We start from the raw sequence: 24,509 nt of genomic DNA, 5'->3' as shown, positions 1-24,509 counted from the left end.
TCTGGTTCCTCTGCCTTTTCTAAAACCAGCTTGAACATCTGGAAGTTCCTGGTTCATATATTGCTGAAGCCGGCTTGGAGAATTTTGAGCATTACTTTACTAGCATGTGAGATGAGTGCAATTGTGTGGTAGTTTGAGTATTCTTTTACATTGCCTTTCTTTGGAATTGGAATGAAAACTGACGTTTTCCAGTCTTGTGGCCACTGCTGAGTTTTCCCAATTTGGATTTTGGAAGTTTGGATTTAAGGAAGCTGAAACTGCTAGACCATTCTGGTATGACCTAAATCAAATCCCTTATGATTATACAGTGGAAGTGAGAAATAGATTTAAGGGACTAGATATGATAGATAGAGTGCTTGATGAACTATGGACTGAGGTTTGTGACACTGTACAGGAGACAGGGATCAAGACCATCCCCATGGAAAAGAAATGCAAAAAAGCAAAATGGCTGTCTGGGGAGACCTTACAAATAGCTGTGAAAAGAAGAGAAGCGAAAAGCAAAGGAGAAAAGGAAAGATACAAGCCTCTGAATGCAGAGTTCCAAAGAATAGCAAGAAGAGATAAGAAAGCCTTCTTCAGCAATCAATTTTGGCATATTGAGTGCAGCACTTTCACAGCATCATCTTTCAGTATTTGAAAGAGCTCAACTGGAATTCCATCAGCTTCACTAGCTTTGTTCGTAGTGATGCTTTCTAAGGCCAACTTGACTTCACATTCCAGGATGTCTGGCTCTAGATGAGTGATCACACCATCGTAATTATCCGGGTCATGAAGATCTTTTTTGTACAGTTCTTCCGTGTATTCTTGCCACGTCTTCTTAATATCTTCTACTTCTGTTAGGTCCATACCATTTCTGTCCTTTATCGAGCCCATCTTTGCATGAAATGTTCCCTTGGTATCTCTAATTTTCTTGAAGAGATCTCTAGTCTTTCCCATTCTGTTCTTTTCTTCTATTTCTTTGCATTGGTCGCTGAAGAAGGCTTTCTTATCTCTTCTTGCTATTCTTTGGAACTCTGCATTCAGATGCTTATATCTTTCCTTTTCTCCTTTGCTTTTCACCTCTCTTCTTTTCACAGCTATTTGTAAGGCCTCCTCAGACAGCCATTTTGCTTTTTTGCATTTCTTTTCCATGGGGATGGTCTTGATCCCTGTCTCCTGTACAGTGTCACAAACCTCAGTCCATAGTTCATCAGGCACTCTATCAGATCTAGTCCCTTAAATCTATTTCTCACTTCCACTGTATAATCATAAGGGATTTGATTTAGGTCATACCAGAATGGTCTAGCAGTTTCAGCTTCCTTAAATCCAAACTTCCAGGAAAACTGCACTGCCTGCTTTAGTGTCCATGGCATAGCCGTATGCCTGTATTGTTTGTTCAGGAATCACTGGGTTCACTATTCATCAGTCATTTATACAAATACCATAAATGTCACTGTAATGGAAAGCCATTTAACTTCCAAGATCCAGTGATTCCAATCAATATCATATATCATTTAGTAAAAATTAAGTAATTAAAACTTATTAGACTGAGATTTTACTTATATGCCAGCCAAGAAACCACAATACAGGAGTTGGCTTTGAGAGATCTGCTTTGAGAGATTGAGCAGTACTTAAAAAAGCACATATCTGTAGGTACTTCCATAATCAATCAATCCAGCTCACTCTTCAGGGATAGGAAGAGGAATCTTTTTGAGACCATTTTTTTGTTCTAGTTCCTTTTTAGTATTAAGAATAAGATACAAGAATTCTGTATATAATCATATATATTTTTAACTTCTGTATGTAAGATTAGTATTTAGGCAATTCTGTGCTATATTCTTCACTAATAAAACAAAAAACGTCGCTTGACTGCATAGCAGTTACTTAGTAAGCATAAGCTCTGTTTATTTTGTTTTCAGTATGTTGACATCGATAAAGCCCCAGATGAAAGCCCTTACATTGGCAAGTCCAGATACAAGAGAAATATGTTCGCTACAGAGAGTTACATTGCAGATAAGGCCCAGCCAGTCGAGATAAAGAGGATGGAGCCAGAGGAAGGGGAGCAACTTAGAAACGAGCATGTGAACTTGAAAGCCCGTATGCCACTGGACACGGAGCTGGAAGACAAAGAGAACAAAATAAGTACAGGTTAAAACAAGTTACTTTGAATTCTTTAAATATGTAAAAAGACTGAATATATATGCTGACTTTTTAAATTCTTCTAGTTAAACATGCTGAAGGTATTTATTATGATGGTGTTTACATGAGAAGTTTAAAACAAAAGTAGTGATTGATTGAGCAGGTTATTTTTTAATCATTCCTGTTAGGAGGGAGAATTAAAATCTGACCATAATTTGGCAACATGTCCAGGGGCTCCAAGAAGGCTTAAATCTGGTTGTCGTGACAACAGATTGTTCTCACCATTGGACCTGCACATTCAAAGGCACAGTTAGTAATTGAAGCAAGTACAGTTATTGATGCCTGTGCATGCTGCTAAAACCTGAAGCAGTGCGTTGGGTAAGCGGGATTAGTGTATTCTTCTTAGGCTTGGGTCCAGGGCTGACTTCTGACTCTCCTGACCTGTCCCACACTCCACCTCCTCAGTTGCCTCCCAAATCATGTAATTCAAGGAATCTTACCACTTCCTGGCAAGTCATAAAGAGAAAGAAATCATCCCAAGGGGACACTTGGAGACCGTCCAAATGGCAGAGTTTGAATGCACTTACCCACTTAGCTCTATGCATATGAAAGAATTAGAAAGCAGTCTTGAGTTCACGCGTCTATCTCACTGGTAACCATGGCCCATTGTGGGGATCTCAGTCAGTGAGATTAGTCGTCCGTCTTCCCATTTAGCTGGTTGGCAGCTAAATGGAAGAACTCAGAAGGCCAGTAGAGGTTGACCTGGAGACAGGAGAAACGAGGCTGGCTGCCATGTCTGCGTGCGCTTTCCTTAAGGCTCTGGAAGGGAAAGGCAGACTGCATGAGCCACCTGTGCTGGCCAGCTTCACGGGGCTCACGGTTCCATAGGAGGTGGGGAAGGAGGGAGGGAGAGAGGAATTGGAAACTCGAGGCAGAAAGTCATTTGTAAGTACATATTTTCAAGTAAAATCCTTAGTCTCTCAAAAGTTCCTTAATCTGGGGACTATCAAGTAAAGCCCCTGTTATGTTAAGAATTTTACAAGTCAATGGATCAATTATAGCTCTTTATCATATCATGAAACTATTCTATAGATTAATAGAGAGGAAAACCTTCATCAGCAATTACTTTTTTTATGCATGTGATGTATAATTACAGAATTTAATTGGGGAAGTTATTGCTAAGAAAAGGGTAGAAATTTGAGAATTAAATATTTTTCTTGTGTGTGTCTGTGTGCATGGTTTTTAAATTTGTAGCACAAGCTCGACTATCAGAACTGCATGATGAAATAGAAAAGGCAGAACAACAAATTTTAAGAGCCACTGAAGAATTTAAACAACTGGAAGAAGCTGTACAGCTTAAAAAAGTAGGTGAACGTAAAGCTGTATTGCTGAGAGGACACGCCGAGAGTGAAGCGTGCTTCCCTCTTCACAACTGTGTAAAGACCGTCTTCAAACAGTCTTTACATCAGTGCTGCCTATTTAATTGTGGAATAACAAATTTCAGAGTCAGACGTGGTTCTAGCATTTTCCAATTTCATTTCCTACCATTCAGGATGACATCCTATTAGCATTTTATAGATTGTACAGGTATACGTTACTTTTATGTAAAAAAGATACATTCCATCTACTCTATTATGAAAGTGTCTAATTTATCAAGGGAAGCAGCTTCCTAATATCTTTCTTAATTTAATTAAACAGTCCCCAGCATTAAGATCTTACCTGGGACCTAGATTAAGAGCCAGAAGACATCTCTGTAATAACATTATTAAACACAGGCAGCAAAAATATAAATGATATAAAATGTAGTATGTAAAAAGACGATGTCATGAAGAAGTAAACAGCTCAAAACCTGGGACGTAGCTGAATAGGAAGAGAGTTCAAAAAAGGAAATATTCTGACATTTTGGTTTTTAAGTATGTAGAAGGTTTTGATTATTTGCAACTTCTAAAAATCAATAGTTCAAAATTATGATGGTAACTGTATTCACACCATAGTAAGTAGAAAAGAACATGAAGTCCAAGTTATCTGTTCTTTTAAAAAGATACTCTGTGTGTTACTTTCAGATTGTTTAGTAACCAGAAACTGATTCAGGTTTGTGTGGCCGTTGCTGACTGGGCTGCGCCCTGAGTAATGAGCAGCTGTGTTCCTCCCACAGGGACAGGAAGTAGGCAATAGATAGTAAAAATAAGTGTAGCAGAAATGTGTAGGTAAACAGCATAGGTTGTAGGGAGGGAAGAAACGAAAATTAGGAGAAACGACAGAAAGGATGCCGAGTGTGGCGGCCCACAGAGGCCTCGCTGAGGAGGCAACAGTCAGGCTGGGAGAGCGTGGCAGGGAGCCAGCGAGGCCTCCAGGCAGAGGTGACAGAGTGTGCAGAAGGCTTCAGACTGAAGAGCCCTCTGCAGAGTGAGGGAGAGTGTGTGGGAGATGAGGCTCAAGCGTGTGCCAGGCATCACAGACCCTTTTAAGGGGTATGAATTTATCCTGAATGGAATAGGAGACCTTTGCAGGACTTTAGGTGGTAGAGTGGCTGGTCTTGTTTGTATCTTTGTAAGGTCGCTCCCCTGCTTGATGAGATGAAGTGGGTTGAGAGAGATGGACGGAATGGAGATGAGTACATTGGTTTGGAGGTTGTTGTCTCGTGCCGGCGGGGTACGATAATGGCTTGGACCACAAAGGTGGTGGTAGTCATGGAGAGAAAGGAGACTAGGTAAAAATCTGGAAGGAGAAATGGCGGGAGTTAAAGGATTGAAAGTGGGAGACGAGGCAGACAGAGCTGTCAAGAGTAGTTTATAAGAATTTATGATTTATAAGAATAATTAAATAAGAATGTTTTAAAACAGCACTGGCCAAAGCTTTATATAGATAAATTGATAGAAGTAAATAATGTACAAAATATTTAAGTAAATAGATCCTTATAAAATGTACTTAGGAAAAAACTATTTTAAGTGAGTTATTTAAATATTTTTACAATATTTATATTTTTAAATATAATAAAGCCTTATAATAAAGGCTTTTAATTACACTGTCAGTTTTATATTCTAATACAAGGGTAAGTGCTAAAGTCAACTACCATTAAGGCTATGGTTATTATTATTAATAATTTATGTTATTTGTACTAGAATGAAAAGTTTCATTACTACCTGCATTTATTTTCTCATAAGCTCTTGTAAAATAAACATTTTTACGTGTAATAAAGATAAAAGTGTAAGCTAGGAATGGATTGCCGAGATAACTCTTACATTTTACTTTTGCTAAGAAAATCTGATAGAGCATGCAATTATACTTTTTTAAAATTGTGCTAGTTGTTTTCCATAAATTTGAAAATCAGTGTTTCTGTCCTTTGCTAATTGTGTATTGGGGTGTGGGGGGAATTAGATTTCAGAAGCAGAGAAAGACTTTCTTCTCAAGCAGCTGAGTGGTAGGATACAACTTTTAAATAAATTACGCCAGGAAGCTCTTGATCTAGAAATGCAGATGGAAAAGCAAAGAGGAGAAATTGCTGAAAAGCAGGAGGAGATCAAGGACCTCCAAAGAGTTATTGATAGTCTGGATTCCAAAGACCCAAAACACGTAAGTAAATGAAGAGAGCTTTGGCTTGGTCTGTGGGGGTGAGAATATCACTCCTTCTGTTAATAGATATTATGTCTCATCATTTTTAGCCTCAGAGTCCTTTCTGAAAATCTCTTACTTTGATGCACAAATGTGAGCGACGTGTTTATGTGTGTGTGTGTATATATAACATGTCTGTATATACATATTGTTTGTTGTTTTCATTTAGTCACTAACTCATATCTGACTGTTGCGTGACCAAGCTCTGACCTGCCAGGCTCCTCTGGGATTTCCCAGGCAAGAATACTGGAATGGGTTGCCATTTTCTTCTCCAGGGAGTCTTCCCAATGCAGAGATTGAACCTGATCTCCTGCACTGCAGGCGGATATTTTACCACTGAGCCACTGGGAAGCCCACATGAAAAATTAGAGATTTTAAATAATATATAATATGGCCAGCAAATTTGGAAAACTCAGCAGTGGCCACAGGACTGGAAAAGGTCAGTTTTGATTCCAATTCCAAAGAAAGGCAATGCAAAAGAATGCTCAAACTACCACACAACTGCACTCATATCACATGCTAGTAAAGTAATGCTCAAAATTCTCCAAGCCAGGCTTCAGCAATACGTGAACCGTGAACTCCCTGATGTTCAAGCTGGTTTTAGAAAAGGCAGAGGAACCAGAGATCAAATTGCCAACATCTGCTGGATCATGGAAAAAGCAAGAGAATTCCAGAAAAACATCTCTTTCTGCTTTATTGACTATGCCAAAGCCTTTGACTGTGTGGATCACAATAAACTGTGGAAAATTCTGAAAGAGGTGGGGATACCAGGCCACCTAACCTGCCTCTTGAGAAATCTGTATGCAGGTCAGGAAGCAACAGTTAGAACTAGACATGGAACAACAGACTGGTTCCAGATAGGAAGAGGAGTATGTCAAGGCTGTATATTGTCACCCTGCTTATTTAACTTCTATGCAGAGTACATCACGAGAAATGCTGGACTGGAAGAAACACAAGCTGGAATCAAGATTGCCGGGAGAAATATCAGTAACCTCAGATATGCAGACGACACCACCCTTAGGGCAGAAAGTGAAGAGGAGCTAAGGAGCCTCTTGATGAAAGTGAAAGAGGAGAGCAAAAAAGTTGGCTTAAAGCTCAGCATTCAGAAAATGAAGATCATGGCGTCTGGTCCCATCACTTCATGGGAAATAGATGGGAAAACAGTGGAAACAGTGTCAGACTTTATTTTTTTGGGCTCCAAAATCACTGCAGATGGTGACTGCAGCCATGAAATTAAAAGACGCTTACTCCTTGGATGAAAAGTTATGACCAACCTAGATAGTATATTCAAAAGCAGAGACATTACTTTGCCGACTAAGGTCCATCTAGTCAAGGCTATGGTTTTTCCTGTGGTCATGTATGGATGTGAGAGTTGGACTGTGAAGAAGGCTGAGCACTGAAGAATTGATGCTTTTGAACTGTGGTGTTGGAGAAGACTCTTGAGAGTCCCTTGGACTGCAAGGAGATCCAACCAGTCCATTCTGAAAGAGATCAACCCTGGGATTTCTTTGGAAGGAATGATGCTAAAGCTGAAACTCCAGTACTTTGGCCCCCTCATGAGAAGAGTTGACTCACTGGAAAAGACTCTGATGCTGGGAGGGATTGGGGGCAGGAGGAGAAGGGGACGACCAAGGATGAGATGGCTGGACGGCATCACGGACTCGATGGACGTGAGTCTGAGTGAACTCCGGGAGATGGTGATGGACAGGGAGGCCTGGTGTGCTGCGATTCATGGGGTCACAAAGAGTTGGACACGACTGAGCAACTGAACTGAACTGAACTGAACTGATGGCCTATAATGTCTTCCCTTATCACATTTATTTGCTCAAAAGTTGACCACCCTGTGTAAGGCCTCTAAGGACAGGAACTGTATCCCCAGGGGTCAATACTACGTTTAGAATGATTGCATTAAGGAAAATAGTCAAGAACAGGCCTATAGCTACTACCCAAACAAAGCTCCTTTCCTCCCTGTTTGAGTTCTGTGATCTATGAGTGTAATTACACCCTAGATTGTCTGTTTGCTTTCAACAAACAACTGTGATAGTCTTGGCATACAGGGAGTCTAATACACACTGGGTGTCTGTAAAGTATTACATATAGAAAGAGGTTAAATGAAAAGTAGGAAAGGCATGCAAGTTTTGAAGGTTGTCACAATCAGTGTATCAGTGGAGACAAAGCATGCAGGCCAGATTTTAAGACTCCTGAAGTTCAGTTCTAGGGCTGTAGCTTTAGTCTCAGTACCAGAGGATGTCTGTTTCGCTCATTTACCCAGAAGGAGCATTTTTTTTCTGGTTTGTACAAAGTTACCTTATTGGCTAGTGTCTGGCCCCCATTTTATTGCTGCAAAATGTGAACATTTTAGCAAGAGGGAAAGAAGCATGGTATTGCGCATATTTTTCTGCAGATATAGACTAACCTTTATTATCAGATGAAGTATTTTTCTGAATTGCAAATAGAATTTAAAAGTAAAAGCTTGACAGATCAGAAAGCGGTAAATGAGATATGATGAGAAACGTATTAAGTGACAGTGATGTGTCTTGCATTGCGCTTGGTTTTAGGATATACTGTGAGGAACTTTATTTTATTACAGCATCCAAATGAGATTGGTGACTTTTTAACTTGCATAAGAGTAAAAAGAAAAAGAAAAGGGGGGGGGGGACTTCCCTATTTCCCAGTGATTTAAAAAACAATCTGCCTGCTAATGCAGGCAATGTGGGTTCCATCCCTGGGTCGGGAAGATCCCCTAGAGAAGGAAATGGCAACCCACTCCAGTATTCTTGCCTGGAAAATTCCATGGACAGAGGAGTCTGGCGGGCTACATACAGTCCATTGGGTCACAAAAGAATCAGACTCAACTTAGTGACTGAACAACAACAAATAAGATAAAAGTGAGACCAGCCCTGGGATTTCTCTGGAAGGACTGATGCTGAAGCTGAATGAAGCTCCAGTACTTTGGACGCCTCATGTGAAGAGTTGACTCATTGGAAGACTCTGATGCTGGGAGGGATTGGGGGCAGGAGGAGAAGGGGACGACAGAGGATGAAATGGCTGGATGGCATCACTGACTCAATGGACGTGAGTCTGAGTGAACTCCGGGAGTTGGTGATGGACAGGGAGGCCTGGCGTGCTGCAGTTCATGGGGTCACAAAGAGTGGGACGCGACTGAGCGACTAAACTGAACTGAACTGAAATGATTTCCCAAGTCTCTCTTTTAGGAAGAGGCAGAGCCCATGCTTACGCTACTAGATGACTTTCTCCTCACAAAGGAGTTACAAATCTAAAGAGCTTAATTACTTTTAAAATTAAATCAGTGCCAAGCCTAATCAAGTTTTCAACAAACGCAAGCATTTAACTAGTTTTCAAAAGCAAAAGATACTATGTAAAAATCAAATCCCTTTAGTTAGAGAAAACGGTTCACAGAAGTAGAAATATCAGAGGAACAAGGAACAAATGTAACAAGGGGGGATTTGTATCCCTGTTCACTATCTAGCTATGCCCTACGGAAGCAAAAGGTAACAGTACCCCTAGAGGCAGTCAGCCTGTGGTAATCTGCTGCAGACGTTTTCGTGATTGGCCTGGGGGAGCTTCCTGTGTTGTGATTTAAAGCGTGGAGGGTGGGACCTGCTTGCAGAGGCTGCTTGCGATTGGACGGGCTGGGTTGCCGCTCAGCCTCCGCCAGGAATGTGGTTTGAAGTGCTGGGAGGTTAGAGGCTCGGAGGCGCTTACAAAAATGTGGCTGTCAGAGAGGGAAGTGCACATGAGTTTCAAGGCAACATTAGAAAGCGTTCCGCCCACAGCTCCTCTGTTCTCAACGGCTCAGTTTTAACAGGACACATTCTAAGTTAAGGTATGACCATTTTCTCTCTCTCGATCTCTGTACGAGGACTTAGAAAGGAGGAGGAGTCAGAGATGTAAGTTCCTGTTTTTACAATACCTCTATTGTGAGCTCCACGGTAGGGAAAATCGCTGAATATACTTTTGCTCCCATGTGTTTAATGCAGATCATTGACGTATTGAACTAATTTTTTGTCCTGCATGTAGAGATTTCAGTAGAAGTTTTAATGGTGAATTTTTAAGATTTATTGATACAAGTATGAGGGCAGAAGATTTTAAAAATTTACTCTGAGCCACAAAAATCCTAAATTTACTTAGAATTTAAGCTTTTATCTTTAGTTACCTTTTGAGAAAGATTTCAGATGGGTATTTTGGGAGAGTAGGAGGAGTTTTGAAAATCCCATTGAGTCAAGCTGGCTCTCATCTGTTCTTCAGAAATGAAGAGACTTTCTTTCTTGTCTTTGGAGGCAACAGCATGTAAAGCTGAGGACTGTTCTTTTATAGTGAAATTACAGTCTTAGACTTGAGAAGAATGGAGTTTGTTACTCAGATGGATATAGCTCTTTCTCCTGATCACTTTCTCTTGATTTATTTTTGTCCTGTTCCTCTGATCCTGTGGGGGCAAGCTAGAGCTCTGAGAGTGTGTGTGGGAGGACACAGGTTCTCTGGGGAATCATTTTGTCTCCATATGAACAGTCGCCTGAGGAGACCTGGGCAAGTCATTTGGTGGACCTGAGATTCCATCCTCATGCGTGAAAGAAAGAGGTAGACTAGAGCATTGGTTCTCAGGTTTTTATCCCAGCACACCTGAGAAATGCAATCCAGTCCTTTCAGTTAGCAGCAGCTCCCTAAAGCAGTGACTGTCAAGGTCGATGTGGGTGTGTGAAAGCTTTTTTTCTACCAGGAATATATGTAGTGGTTGGAGGAGAAGGGCGTGCCTCCCTAGGGCCCTCCGTCTTGAGGATCACTGGCCTAAATGGTCTTTGAGGTCTCTCTCAACTCCCAGTTTATAGAACTTAAAAGCAAAATGTTTCTTTGTATAAAGAATTGGAAATAAAATTGAATTCTAAGGAAGAGTTTATTTCATGTCTCTATCCCCCCCAAAATATTATAAAAACATTACTTTGCTGACAAAGATCCATCTAGTCAAAGCTATGGTTTTTCCTGTAGTCATGTATGGGTGTAAGAGTTGGACCATAAAGAATGCTGAGTGCCAAAGAATTGATGCTTTTGAACTATGGAGTTGGAGAAGACTCTTGAGAGTCCCTTCAACTTCAAGGAGATCAAACCAGTCAATCCTAAAGGAAATCAGTCCTGAGTATTCATTGGAAGGACTGATGCTGAAGCTGAAGCTCCAATACTTTGGCCACCTGATGCGAAGAGCTGATTCGTTGGAAAATACCTTGATGCTGGGAAAGATTAAAGACAGGAGGAGAAGGGGACGGCAGAGGATGAGATGGTTGGATGGCATCACTGACTTGATGGACATGAGGCTGAGCAAGCCCCAGGGATGGGTGATGGACAGGGAGGCCTGGCGCGCTGCAGTCCCTGGGGTCTCAGAGAAAGCAGCTCATGTGAAAACGACACAGTGTCTGACACAGAACAGATGCAAATCGTTACATTTTCTTTTCCATTCTTCCTTAGAAGTGTTATTAAGGATTATTATTTTTATAAACATTAAAAGAATTTGGATTTTTTTTTCTATATAGTGCCATATGAAGGCTCAGAAAAGGGGTAAAGAACAACAATTTGACATTATGAACAAGCAGTACAAACAACTTGAAAGCCGTTTGGACGAGATACTTTCTAGAATTGCTAGAGAAACTGAAGAGATTAAGGACCTTGAACAACAGCTTACTGAAGGTGAGAATTCTAAGCAGGACTTGAGGTCTATCAGTCTCAGTGTTAGTAAAAGACAAATGACAGGCGTTAATCCAAATATCAGCTGAATATGCTTCAGCTGTTAGTGCTAGTATTTGATAGTGAAACATTTACAGAGTTCTCAAAAATGTTTAATAAAGTTAAAAATTTTTATTTTGGTTTTCTTGGGTTGATGTCCTAGTGAGTCAGGTCACTGTGGCAGGAAGTGCATACGTGATCATGATAAACACTGGTATGTGATTGTCTTCTTCTAAGGCATAAAATCCTTGTGACTTATCCCTGCTATCAAGCACTCAGTGTCTGGTTATAAGGAGAGTGCAGAAAAGAATTTTAGAATCTATTTTTGGAATGCAAATTTAAATCGTGGCATTGCTGAAACAGTGGAAGAGGAAGATACTAGACTGTAGTGATGAGAACCTTGACTTGGTGTAAAAAGATCCCAGGCCTCGTTTTACTGTTATCAGCTGTGTGACCTGGGACAAGTTATTTTTGTCGTGATCATTTAGTTTTAGAGAGGTTTAAATGAGATAGTGTTCATAAAGTGCCTGGACATAGTAGGCAGTCACCCAGGATGTGATTGGTGGTGGTTTTTTTAAGTCTTCAGGTTATAGGTTACTGCTGCTGATCTTGGCTTTGACTTGGTTCTGTTCCGTGTCCAGTAGTAAGAGCTCAGTTTTGTTGCACATTCTTCATTATTTTATTTGGAAATTACTACTTGAAACTTTTTACAGCATGAATTAAAGCATTTCATAAGCAATGCCAGTGATTATACTATTTTTATTGTATACGTGCTTGATACTCCCGTACCATGGATAATAGGGGGGAAGCTATTATTGTATCTTAAATATGAAAAATAAGATAGTAGGAAATCATTATTAGAATCAAATTTCATTCTTAGCTAGTAACAAATAGCTAAGGAGTCTAAATGCAGTAATAATGTATCCTGAAAGCATCTTCTTGTATAGACCATCACCTCCCCTTTCTCTGTCTTGCTTAGGCCAGATAGCAGCAAATGAAGCCCTGAAGAAGGACTTGGAAGGTGTCATCAGTGGGCTGCAAGAGTACCTGGGGACTGTGAAGGGCCAGGCCGCTCAGGCCCAGAGCGAGTGCAGAAGGCTGCAGGATGAGAAAGAGGTGTTGCTGCAAAGGTTGACCGAGGTCGAGCAGGAAAGGGACCAACTGGAAATAGTTGCCTTAGACGCAGAAAACATGAGGAAGGTATGATTTGTCTCTTCCTGTCTGCTCTCCTTAGCCTCAGAAGTCGATGGTGCCCAAATGAAGTTAAGGACGTTGGCGATGCTGCGGTTGGAAGTGGCAGAAGCGGCAGTGGCTGTCCTGTGTTTTGGGCTTTTTTCCCCTTTGTGATGTGCTGGGAATGACTTTTTTTACTTTACTAAGAAAAGGAAGATTATTTTAGCAGAATTTCTATCCCTGAAAAGTACTGTGCTCAAATAGCTTGAAAGAATAAGAAAGTGTAGCTATTATAATAGGAGAAGGCAGTGGCAACCCACTCCAGTACTCTTGTCTGGAAAATCCCATAGACAAAGGAGCCTGGTGGGCTGCAGTCCACGGGGTCGCACAGAGTCGGACACAGCTGAAGCGACTTAGCAGCGGCTATTATAATTACTATATTAGATGTTCATATTTTATTATTTGTGCAGCAAAATTAAGTACAACATAATTTTTCTTATTGTTATTACTTCATGATGTTAGTGTTATTTTACAGATGACAAGATGGACACAGCGTCGTAAATTAAACCTTCCATGCTTGGTTTGTTGACATTCATTCAGAGAGTTCACTTGCTTTGTTTTAGTTGTTTGGCAAACTTTATACTGCAAGAGAATCCAGATTCCCAAACCTCATCCCCAGTAGGGCTGTCTTTGGAAATTTGAATTAATGTGTTTTAAAAGAATATCAAAAATATTTAGCACCATGTACCAACAACTCAGCTTAAAAAATAAAACAGACATACTTGAAGCCCTCTGTGTACTGCCTCCTAGAAGTAGCAAAACCCTGGGTATGGCTATTATTTCCCTGTATATCTCTTCTTTTATTTTATGTGTGTCCATCTATACAAATATGTAGTACTGTTTAGCATCTTTTTAGGATTTATATAAAAAGCACATAGTGTATTCTTTGGCCACTTCCTTTCTTCCTTCATGTTTATACTTTTGAGAATTGCGCACATTGATACAGTTAGCTCTACTTTATTTATTTTGATGTTTGGAGCATCCCATTGTCTGTGTGTACCGCAGAATTTATTGCTTATTCATCCTCTTCTTGGGGGATATTGAGATGGTTTCTAGTCTTTCGCTATTATGATACTGAGAGTGACATTCTTACATACATCCGGAGCATGGGGACTGTGCTTACAGGGGACTGGGGGTCAAGGTATGTGCGCCTCCTCCAGTTCACTAGACGTCATCGAATGGCTGTCCATGTTCACTCTGTGAGTTTCTGCTCCACCCGCAGTGTGAGGCTGCCATCACACCGCATGCTTGCCATCTGACTGTCGTTCTGTAAAAGCCTCAATTTTGAAACGATTTCAAGCACACAGGAGAGCTGCAAGAATTACTCACTGTAATTTCCATTCAGAATCACCGAGTAATACTTTACCACGTTTGCTTTATCTCATATTTAATTTTACATGATTTTATGTATATTTTTATATTAATTTTTTTCCTAATCATGTTAGAATTAGTTGTAGGCAGTCATGCTCTTTAGCTTTGAAATACTTCAGCATGTCTTTCCTAAGAACAAGGACATTTTCTAACGAAAGCACAGAATAAGGATCAAATTCAGGAAATATAATATTTTGCCAGACTTAATGTTTCCCAATCTGCTAGGTTTGAAATGATCTTTGTGTTTTTTTAACTTCTACAGGAGAGTTGAAAGAAGAGTTCACTGAGCTTCTGTGTGCTCTCCTAAATTAAACAAATAGTTTACCACATATATACATATATATATATATATTTTGCTGGGTCATTTGAAAGTTGCAGGTGTTAAGACATCATCCCTTTAGGCCACCTCTCTTTAAACGAGGCTGTTTTCTGCCATCGCTGTGGTCCCCTTATTGCACCTGGAAAGCCAACAGCAGGTCCTTCCTGCTGCTTACTCCCTGAGCCGTTTTCCCGTTTATGCCAGGGGTGAGCTGCACAGCTGTGTGTGTCTGTGTAGAACCCACCAGTAGTTCTGTATGGTGTCCCACCTTCTAGGTGTGTCTGATTGTCTCCTCATGGTTGGTTTAACTTGTTCCTCGATGCTCTGTGCAAAGTAATGTCTTGTTTTAACTACACTTGCCCCTAATTACTGGAGAAGTTAAGTACTTTTCATCTGTTTATTTGCCGTTCAGTTTTTCTCTCCAGTAAATTCCCTCTTCATGTTCTTTGCCCACTTTTTTCTGTTGGATTGCCTGTCTTTTTCTTAATGATTTGTAGAAGCTCTTTATATATTCTGGATATTAATTCCCTCCTGGTTTTATGGAGAATCTGCATCCTGGACCAGCAGCCCAGATGATTCAGATGCCAGCTGGTCTGTTATCACCCACTGAGAAACTCTTCTGTAGAAGTCCTCATCACAAGATGCTCCTTTGTGATCCAGAGCAGTTTGGTCTAATTCTTCAAGATCCCAAATAAATAGATGAAAATTATAATGTTTAATCATTAAAAAAAATGGACTAAAATGGATCAGAACTATGGCATACTAATCAATATGTACTATACTTGTCAACATTCATTTAAGTTTCTCTATCATCCTTAATATTAGAGAGTGCTAGTCCCATTTTGTTCTTCTGGTAAGTGAACATACTATGGTTTAATAGAAAGTTTCGGCTTTGGAGTCAGAAATCTCAGTTCACATTCTGACTCATCGTTTTTTTAGCTGCACAGCCCGGTGCTGTTTATCTTGATGTTCATTCTCCATTTCCTCATCTGTAAATCTGGGATAATACCTTGCCTTACATAGTTACTATGCGGGTATAGTGAAATAATGAATGTAAAAATATTTATTCCAATGTCTGAAGGAAAAAAGGCCTTAAATTTTATCCTCTTTTTTTTTTCTTTTATGAATACATAAGACTCGTTTAAAGGATCACAGCTGGTTACTCTGAAAAACACGTTGTAGCTTGCTGATTTTTCTGATAACAGTCAGGGTTTTGTTTTCCAACCTAGATTCACACAGCCTGCAGCCTCATCATATCGCCAGTGAATGCTGTCTGTGCCTGGGCAGCAGTGGCTGGCCAGCATTTGGTTTAAGTGCTCGGGTTACTTATAATGACTTGCAGATGCTTAAGCAGCACGATGAGGGTTCTGTACTTACACATACACTGAATCCTTACAGGAGCTTGCGGAGCTAGAAAGTGCCCTGCAAGAGCAGCATGAGGTGAATGCGTCCCTGCAGCAGACCCACGGAGACCTCAGTGCCTACGAGGCTGAGTTAGAGGCGCAGCTGAGGATGAGGGAGGCCGAAGCCAGCCAGCTCAAAGAAGAGCTGGGAAAACTAGCAAGGCTCAGCCAGGTGAGTAAGAGCATGAAGCCATGTAGAAACCAAGTAGCCTGGGCCTTAACATAACAGCTTTCCTTTCATTTGCGCTAACATTAAACCCTTTTTAAGCCCATGTGGACTGATGGGCCTCCCCGGTGACTCAGTGGCAAAGTATCCACCCACAATGCAGGAGACGCGGGTGCGATCAAGCCCTGGGCTGAGAAGATCCCCGGAAATGGAAGTGGCAGCCCGCTCCAGTGTTCTTGCCTGAGAAGCCCTATAGACAAGAGGGCCCTGGCAGGCTACAGTCCATGGGGTCTCAGAAGAGTCAGACACAGCTCAGCAACGAAACAACAGTGTGATGCGGTGAGAAGAGCACATGTTTGGAGTCAGACGGCCTGAGCCCAAGTATGGCCCCTGTGTGAAAGCGGGCAAGTCACCTCATGGCTCTGAGCTTCTGACAGATACTTACTTCTTCTGTCATGAGAGCTATGGTGAGGATAAGTGAGACAGTGGACAGGAAGCACTAACAGTTGGTAATCACTAAATTCTAGTTTTTCTTTCTCAAACCAGCTTCAAGAGGCCTCTTTCAAGTTGATAGTAAATTTTACCGTGCTACTTTCTGTTTTGTTTGGGTGAAACATTCACTAGTTTAAATTATACCTTGAAAATTAGATAAATATTTATTCACCCAATAAATACGTATTGATTGGCCATTAAAGACCAGATGCCCTGGGTGCTGTAGAGAGAAGCACAGCCATGGTTACTGTCCTTGTGAAGCTGACAGTCTGGTGGGTGAAACAGGTGTTAGAGGGAGAAAGGGGTAGGGCCCTGTGCTCGGGGAGCAGTGGTCAGGGAAAACTGCCCATGGTAATGATGTTTCAGCCGAGACTTGGAAGATGACTAGGGTTTGGCTGTGCAGGGGGAGCAGGGGTGAGATGAGCAGAGGTAAGGGATGTGTTCTAGGCAGAGAGGCAAGGAGAGAGAGCATAATGCATTTGAAATGCTGAAAGTATGCCTCCAATATGCCAGGGATGAGGAGAGGAGTAGGGATGAGAGTGAGGAATAAGGGCAGAGAGGCAGACAGTGACTAGTTATAGTATATTCTTGATCTCATTAAAATACAATTTTGTTTAGCTGTTAGACAAATGGGTTGCATTTTCTACCAGGAAGCCCACTCAGACCTTCCACTGTATCTGCTGAAACTCTGGGTTCAGGACTCTGATTTTCCTTTAACTTGTGTTCAAAGCATTTTATCCTGCATGTGAAATCAGAATCTGTTTAGATTGTCTCTCCTGCTAGACTCAGAGCACAGTGAATGCCCAGATTGCAGGTGCCTGTTCCAGTACCTGCACCTGAGGAGGGTTAATAGCTTCTCACTGGGTGAAAGTTAAGTAAGGTAAGATAGTTTGAAACAGGCACAGGAAAAGATGCTCAACATTGCTAATTATTAGAAAAATGAAATCAAAACTACAGTGAGGTACCACCTCACACTAGTCAGAATGCCCATCATCTACAAACAGTAGATGCTGGAGAGGGCCTGGGGAAAAGGGGGCCTCCTGCACTCTTGGGGGGAGTGTAAGTTGGTACAGCCACTATGGAGAACAGTATGGTGGATTCTTAAAAAACTGAAAACAGTTACTGTATGATCCCGCAATCCCACTCCTGGATCTATATCTGGAAAAGAGGAAAACTATTTGAGAAGATACGTGCAGGCCAGTGTTCACAGCAGCACTGTTTATTGATGCAGTAACCAGGACTTTGGGAGCAACTTGAATGTAAATAGATGAATGGACAAAGAAGATGCAGCGTGTGTGTGATGTTACTTAGCCATAAAAGGGGATGAAATACCATTTGCAGTCAAGTGGAGAGGCCGAGAGATGACCATACCAGGTGAAGTAAATCAGAGAAAGACAGTTAGCACAGATCACTTACATGTGGAATCAAAAAAAGTGATACAGGTGAACTTATTTACAAAATAGAAATGGACTCATAGTCGTAGAAGACAGATTCATGGCTACCAAAGGGGAAAGGGAAGAGGACAGATAAATTGGGAATTTGGTATTAATATATGCATGCTGCTGTATTTAAAACAGGCAAACAAGGACCCCCCTGTAGCACAGGGGATTGTATATAGTATCTTATAATCTATAATGGAAAAGAATCTGAAAAAGAATAGGTGTGTATTTGTACACTGAAACATTATAAATCAGTTATATGTCAATTAAGAATAAGGTAATTAAAAATTGAAGTAGTTTGAATCCCAGGAATTCATGTAAAATCGCTTTCATATGATTAGAAAAGGAAATAAAAATAGGTTGGCTTATTATAATAATTGTGTTACTTTCCATTCGTTTACTTATTAGATACTAAATGACCATTTACTGATTGACAGCATTATATTTCTTAAGAGTACCAAGTTTTATAAAACTGTAGTTGACCTGATCAGAGTGTGGAAAAGAGGAGATTGGAAAGAAAAACAATTAAAATAGCAGTAAATATTAATATATTTTGTAACTAATAGTAAATATAATTTCTAGATGATATCTCCTTTGAAATAAAATTTAAATGTTTAAGCCAGCCCTTACTAGCTTAAAACTCTTTTGTACTTCCCTTGTCCTTTTTTAATTTTTCTTATAAGTCTTGACAAAAATAGGCCTTTTCTCAAATTCATGTGGCATTTAAAAGGGCATTCCCTTCCTTGGCATCAAGACTACCAGCACTGGTCTTCCAGCTGCACGTGGAGAGCACGGGCGTGACAGACCGTCTCTCTTGGCTGTACAGGCCTCTGATTGGCACCTTTTAGTTATTGAAGTCACTTGTGATGCATGTTAAATGCAGGTTCCTGGGCCGTGTCCTAGAAACTCTGGCCCATCAAGTCTGAGATGGAGACTGGGCCTCTACGTGTTTAACAAGCGTGCCCAGTGATTTTGGTGCAGGTGGTTGAGACCACAGTGTAAGAAATATGGGTCTAAGGGAAGGGAGAGCAGTAGTTGTTGACTCCCTCACAGAGCTTTTAAAGGTTGGTATCTGGGCTCCCTCCTGGAGATTCTGATGCTTACCCGTCCTTATGTGTTAATAGTTGAAGGAGGCCTGTGAAAACCCTACCTTGAGCCTTTTAATTTGGAGGTACAAACATAAAACTGAATTATAAAACCAAAGCTCCCAAGGGATTGCATGTGTATGTAAGTTTATGCATATGTGCTAAGTCCCTTCAGTTTATTTATGCCTTATAAGATCATAAATTATTGCTATTTTACTTTTTTGTATCATTGCTTCCTATGGCAATAGCTAGAACAGTCAACTCTACAAACAGAACTTGAGAAAGAAAAACAAGCCCTCAAGAATGCCCTGGGAAAAGCCCAGCTCTCGGAAGAAAAAGAACAAGAAAACAGTGAGCTCCGCACCCAGCTTAAACAGCTGCAGGTAGGGACTTGCTGGCTCCAAATGCATTCTTACTTGGGACGCCCGAAGATGCTGCCATCCATTAGTCAGACACTCTGCAACCTGCTCTGACATGCAGTAAGCTATTTGCAAAAAGGAATTTGAGCTAGGATAGCACCGTAGCTTCTGTTCCTCGTGAGCCCAGAATTCTGAGATTATTACTGTGCGTGTCCTTTGTGTGGTTATGATGGTGCTGAGAGATGCAGGCTGTGTTGATCCTAAACCGAGAACACTGTAAGCTGATGGATGGCAGCAGTGCCTTGCATTCCCCCTGATGACACCATTGTCACCAGCCTGGGCTAAAGTACGCAGCTGGACACATTCTTCCTCCACTGAAATATTCTTGTAATTATCCAGGAATATAACTAGAACTTCTTAATTGTAAAGCTTTCACAGTCTCCTTCTCAGAAGTGATATCATTTTACATTTGTGAGAGTTTTCTTGGGCATATTAATTTTACAGCTATTTTCACAATAACCTGCCCCATAAACTGCAGGAGAAGCAGGTGGACAGGATTTTCCAGGTAATTAAACGTTCTCAAAGAGGACAGGTGCCTGAAAAAATGAGTACCTGGACCAGCACACAGGCTTCCAGGTCTGTGGGGTTGGGGGCCTCACAGCTGAGGCGCCAGCTGTTCCCCTTCACCAGAGACCAAGGGGCAGAGTTGTGCTTATCTGTGAGGAGGGCTCCAATAATTCATGTAGGGGGGTTGTGACAAATAAGACTATATAAGCTCACCTGAATTCTCTCTCTTTTCTCCCAATGCATAGAATATTTTTTTCTCAAAGTTTAAGTAGATCTAGTTACCTGGAATCTTGTTTTTACTGCTATCATTTCAGCTTCTGAAGTGAATATCATAAAAAATATACATGCTTTCTATTCTTGTGTGAGTTCCGTGTTTGTTAGGTATTCTTTTATTTTTACTATGGGAATTTGCAAATCATTACAAAATCAAAGAGGAAATACCCTTAGCCCTTTGCTCACTCAGCTCAACCGGTTGCAACATTCTGCTATTCTTGTTTCAGTGAGTCCACTTTTTTTTTTTTTTTGGCTGGGATACTTTAAAGAAAATATCATACCTCTTTATTTCAACACTAAGTACTTCAGTATATATCTCTTAAAGAAAAGGACTTCAGGAGCCTTCTCTCCAAAGGAGAAACTGAGATCAGCTTTCCAGAATGCTGGTCCATGCTATGAGATTCTCTTAGTTGGAACTGGGTCGTTTGGTTGCTTGGCCTTCTAAACTCCTGATACGGAGCTCAAATTAAACTCTGCATTTATCTTTGTCAGAAATCGTTGAGTTGCCGTGAGCCAAAACCTACTAATGCTAGCTCAAGGAAGGAGACAGGCAGCTTGCTAGGGACCAGAGCTGCTTTGTCAGCCTCCCATCCAGGCGGCTCTCATTCCTCCTGCTCTGTCTCCCTGGACCCAGCATCGACTCCAGGCCTGCGCCAGTGTAACTTTACAGGACTCGCTCTCCTGCAGACTTGCTGGACAGGATTTTGGTTCTGATACTGGAGGGAGTGAGAACTCTCTGTCTAATCAGTGGGTTGGCTGTCCTGGGTCAAATCACCTGTAACCAGGATTAGATAGTAGTGCAAATATGGGTGCCTCGGGGCAAAGGGCAGAGACAGTTTACAGATAAGAGACTCCAGGTGGACAGACCTGTTCATTGTAATGCTGAATTCACCGTATGAGTTCAGCTCAGTTGTGTCCCACTCTTTGTGAGCCCATGAATCGCAGCACGCCAGGCCTCCCTGTCCATCACCATCTCCCGGAGTTCACTCAGACTCGAGTCCATCGAGCCAGTGATGCCATCCAGCCATCTCATCCTGGGTCGTCCCCTTCTCCTCCTGCCCCCAATCCCTCCCAGCATCAGAGTCTTTTCCAGTGAGTCAACTCTTCGCATGAGGTGGCCAAAATACTGGAGTTTCAGCTTTAGCATCATTCCTTCCAAAGAACACCCAGGGCTGACCTCCTTCAGAATGGACTGGCTGGATCTCCTTGCAGTTCAAGGGACTCTCAAGAGTCTTCTCCAACACCACAGTTCAAAAGCATCAATTCTTCGGCTCTCAGCCTTCTTCACAGTCCAACTCTCACATCCATACATGACCACAGGAAAAACCATAGCCTTGACTAGATGGACCTTAGTCGGCAAAGTAATGTCTCTGCTTTTGAATATGCTATCTAGGTTGGTCATCACTTTCCTTCCAAGGAGTAAGTGTCTTTTAATTTCATGGCTGGAATCACCATCTGCAGTGATTTTGGAGCCCCCCAAAATAAAGTCTGACACTGTTTCCACTGTTTCCCCATCTATTTCCCATGAAGTGATGGGACCAGATGCCATGATCTTCATTTTCTGAATGTTGAGCTTTAGGCCAACTTTTTCACTCTCCTCTTTCACTTTCATCAAGAGGCTTTTTAGTTCCTCTTTACTTTATGCCATAAGGATGCTGTCATCTGCATATCTGAAGTGGTTGACATTTCTCCAGGCAATCTTGATTCCAGCTTGTGTTTCTTCCAGTCCAACGTTTCTCATGATGTACTCTGCATAGAAGTTAAATCAGCAAGGTGACAATATACAGCCTTGACCGTCCTCCTTTTCCTATTTGGAACCAGTCTGTTGTTCCATGTCCAGTTCTAACTGTTGCTTCCTGACCTGCATACAGATTTCTCAAGAGGCAGGTCAGGTGGTCTGGTATTCCCATCTCTTTCAGAATTTTCCACAGTTTATTGTGATCCACACAGTCAAAGGCTTTGGCATAGTCAATAAAGCAGAAATAGATGTTTTCCTGGAACTCCCTCGCTTTTTCCATGATCCAGCGGATGTTGACAATTTGATCTCTGGTTCCTCTGCCTTTTCTAAAACCAGCTTGAACATCAGGAAGTTCAGTGTTGAAACAAAAAACCCAATATTATACCAGGTTTGAAGAAAATTAATCATTGAAGTAGCATATAGGTATTCGGGATGTAGAACTGTTTTTCTGTCTAATTTAGGGAAATTTTATCGGTTTTTTTTTGTTTTTTTCACTTGAAAGAGACGTTATCTGGATTTAATTCTGGGGTCTAGACGTGTTCACTAGTTTGTTAGTGAAGATATGCTCGCGTGTAACAGATACTCCCACAGAGTATTGTGAGCTGTTAGAGAAGCTTCGGTGCCATGGGGAGGTGTCTCTGTTTCTGTCTTTTCTACCTTTTAATTGTGTCCGTTCTCCAGCATGTACCAGAGTAGAATGCTGAAGTGAAGCCGAATGCATGTATCACTCATCTTCAACGCATGGCCCATCCTACTTCATCCGTAACACACCTCTAGTCTTATTTTTAATCTATAACATCCTCCACCTTGAGAGCTTGTTGGGAGGTTCTAGAATGATGCTGTGAAAGTGCTGTACTCAATATGCCAGCAAATTTGGAAAACTCAGCAGTGGCCACAGGACCAGAAAAGGTCGATTTTCATTCCAGTTGCAAAGAAAGGCAATGCCAAAGAATGTTCAAACTATTGCACAATTGCACTCATCTCACATGCTAGTAAAGTAATGCTCAAAATTCTCCAAGCCAGGCTTCAGCAATACATGAACCGTGAACTCCCTGATGTTCAAGCTGGTTTTAGAAAAGGCAGAGGAACCAGAGATCAAATTGCCAACATCCTCTGGATCATGGAAAAAGCAAGAGAGTTCCAGAAAAACATCTATTTCTGCTTTATTGACTATGCCAAAGCCTTTGACTGTGTGGATCACAATACACTGTGGAAAATTCTGAAAGAGATAGGCATACCAGACCACCTGACCTGCCTCTTGAGAAACCTAAATGCAGGTCAAGAAGTAACAGTTAGAACTGGACATGGAACAACAGACTGGTTCCAAAGGGAAAAGGAGTATGTCAAGGCTGTATATTGTCACCCTGCTTATTTAACGTATATGCAGGGTACATCATGAGAAACGCTGGGCTGGAAGAAGCACAAGCTGGAATCAGGATTGCCGGGAGAAATGTCAATAACCTCAGATATGCAGATGACACCACCCTTATGACAGAAAGTGAAGCCTCTTGATGAAAGTGAAAGAGGAGAGTGAAAAAGTTGGCCTAAAGCTCAACATTCAGAAGACGAAGATCATGGCATCTGGTCCCATCACTTCATGGGAAATAGATGGGGAAACAGTGGAAACAGTGTCAGACTTTATTTTGGGGGGCTCCAAAATCACTGCAGATGGTGATTCCAGCCATGAAATTAAAAGACGCTTACTCCTTGGAAGGAAAGTGATGACCAACCTAGATAGCATATTCAAAAGCAGAGACATTACTTTGCCGACTAAGGTCCGTCTAGTCAAGGCTATGGTTTTTCCAGTGATCATGTATGGATGTGAGAGTTGGACTGTGAAGAAGGCTGAGCACCGAAGAATTGATGCTTTTGAACTGTGGTGTTGGAGAAGACTCTTGAGAGTTGGATCTCAAGGAGATCCAACCAGTCCATCCTAAAGGAGATCAGTCCTGGGTGTTCACTGGAAGGACCGATGCTGAGGCTGAAACTCCAGTTCTTTGGCCACCTCATATGAACAGTTGACTCATTGGAAAAGACTCTGATGCTGGGAGGGATTGGGGGCAGCAGAAGAAGGGGACGACAGAGGACGAGATGGCTGGATGGCATCACCGACTCGATGGGCATGAGTTTGAGTGAACTCTGGGAGTTGGTGATGGACAGGGAGGCCTGGCATGCTGCGATTCATGGGGTCGCAAAGAGTCAGACACAACTGAACGACTGAACTGAACATTCTCCACACCCCACCCCCACATCTGTTCACACTGAATTATTTTGAAATAAATCCAAAACATCTGATTTTATCTGTAAATAACATACCATTGTATGTGTCTCTGGAAAAGAAGGGCTTTAGAAAGAAGCATAAATTAATTCCCTGAAGGCCTTGTCGTTAGGCTCTGGGCTTTCAGTGCCATGGCCAGGGTTTAGTTCCTGGTTGGGGAGCTGAGATCCCACAAGCTGCACGGCATGGACAGAAAAAAAAACAAAAACATAAACATAGATGCCATTGTGATACCTTAAAATTATGGTCACCCCCGATATCGTCAGATACCTTAAGAATATTGAAACTGTCTCGTTTTTAGAAGTGTTTTTTGGAACCCAGAC

The 24,509-nt window shown here is 41.5% G+C and overlaps 1 protein-coding gene across 9 annotated transcripts in view; it reads left to right on the top strand.

The window, feature by feature from the left end:
• The window catches only part of CNTRL (centriolin), a 90,600-nt gene that overhangs the window by 29,023 nt on the left and 37,068 nt on the right, over positions 1 to 24,509 (top strand). For 7 of the 9 annotated variants that reach the window (XM_069575228.1, XM_069575225.1, XM_069575229.1 and 4 more), the window contains 7 exons: positions 1,899 to 2,127; positions 3,373 to 3,482; positions 5,497 to 5,691; positions 11,274 to 11,427; positions 12,443 to 12,663; positions 15,785 to 15,961; positions 19,220 to 19,354. In XM_069575228.1, coding sequence (XP_069431329.1) covers positions 1,899 to 2,127; positions 3,373 to 3,482; positions 5,497 to 5,691; positions 11,274 to 11,427; positions 12,443 to 12,663; positions 15,785 to 15,961; positions 19,220 to 19,354 — 1,221 coding nt within the window. Of the gene's footprint in view, positions 1 to 1,898; positions 2,128 to 3,372; positions 3,483 to 5,496; positions 5,692 to 9,357; positions 9,578 to 11,273; positions 11,428 to 12,442; positions 12,664 to 15,784; positions 15,962 to 19,219; positions 19,355 to 24,509 lie in introns of those variants that run through there. The other 2 variants (XM_069575231.1, XM_069575233.1) reach the window with 2 other exon arrangements.

Source organism: Ovis canadensis, chromosome 2 (genome assembly GCF_042477335.2).
Source record: "Ovis canadensis isolate MfBH-ARS-UI-01 breed Bighorn chromosome 2, ARS-UI_OviCan_v2, whole genome shotgun sequence".
In the NCBI taxonomy this organism is placed as follows: Eukaryota; Metazoa; Chordata; class Mammalia; order Artiodactyla; family Bovidae; genus Ovis; species Ovis canadensis.
Note: the sequence above shows the minus strand (reverse complement) of the source record. Positions and strands in the feature narration are given on the sequence as shown.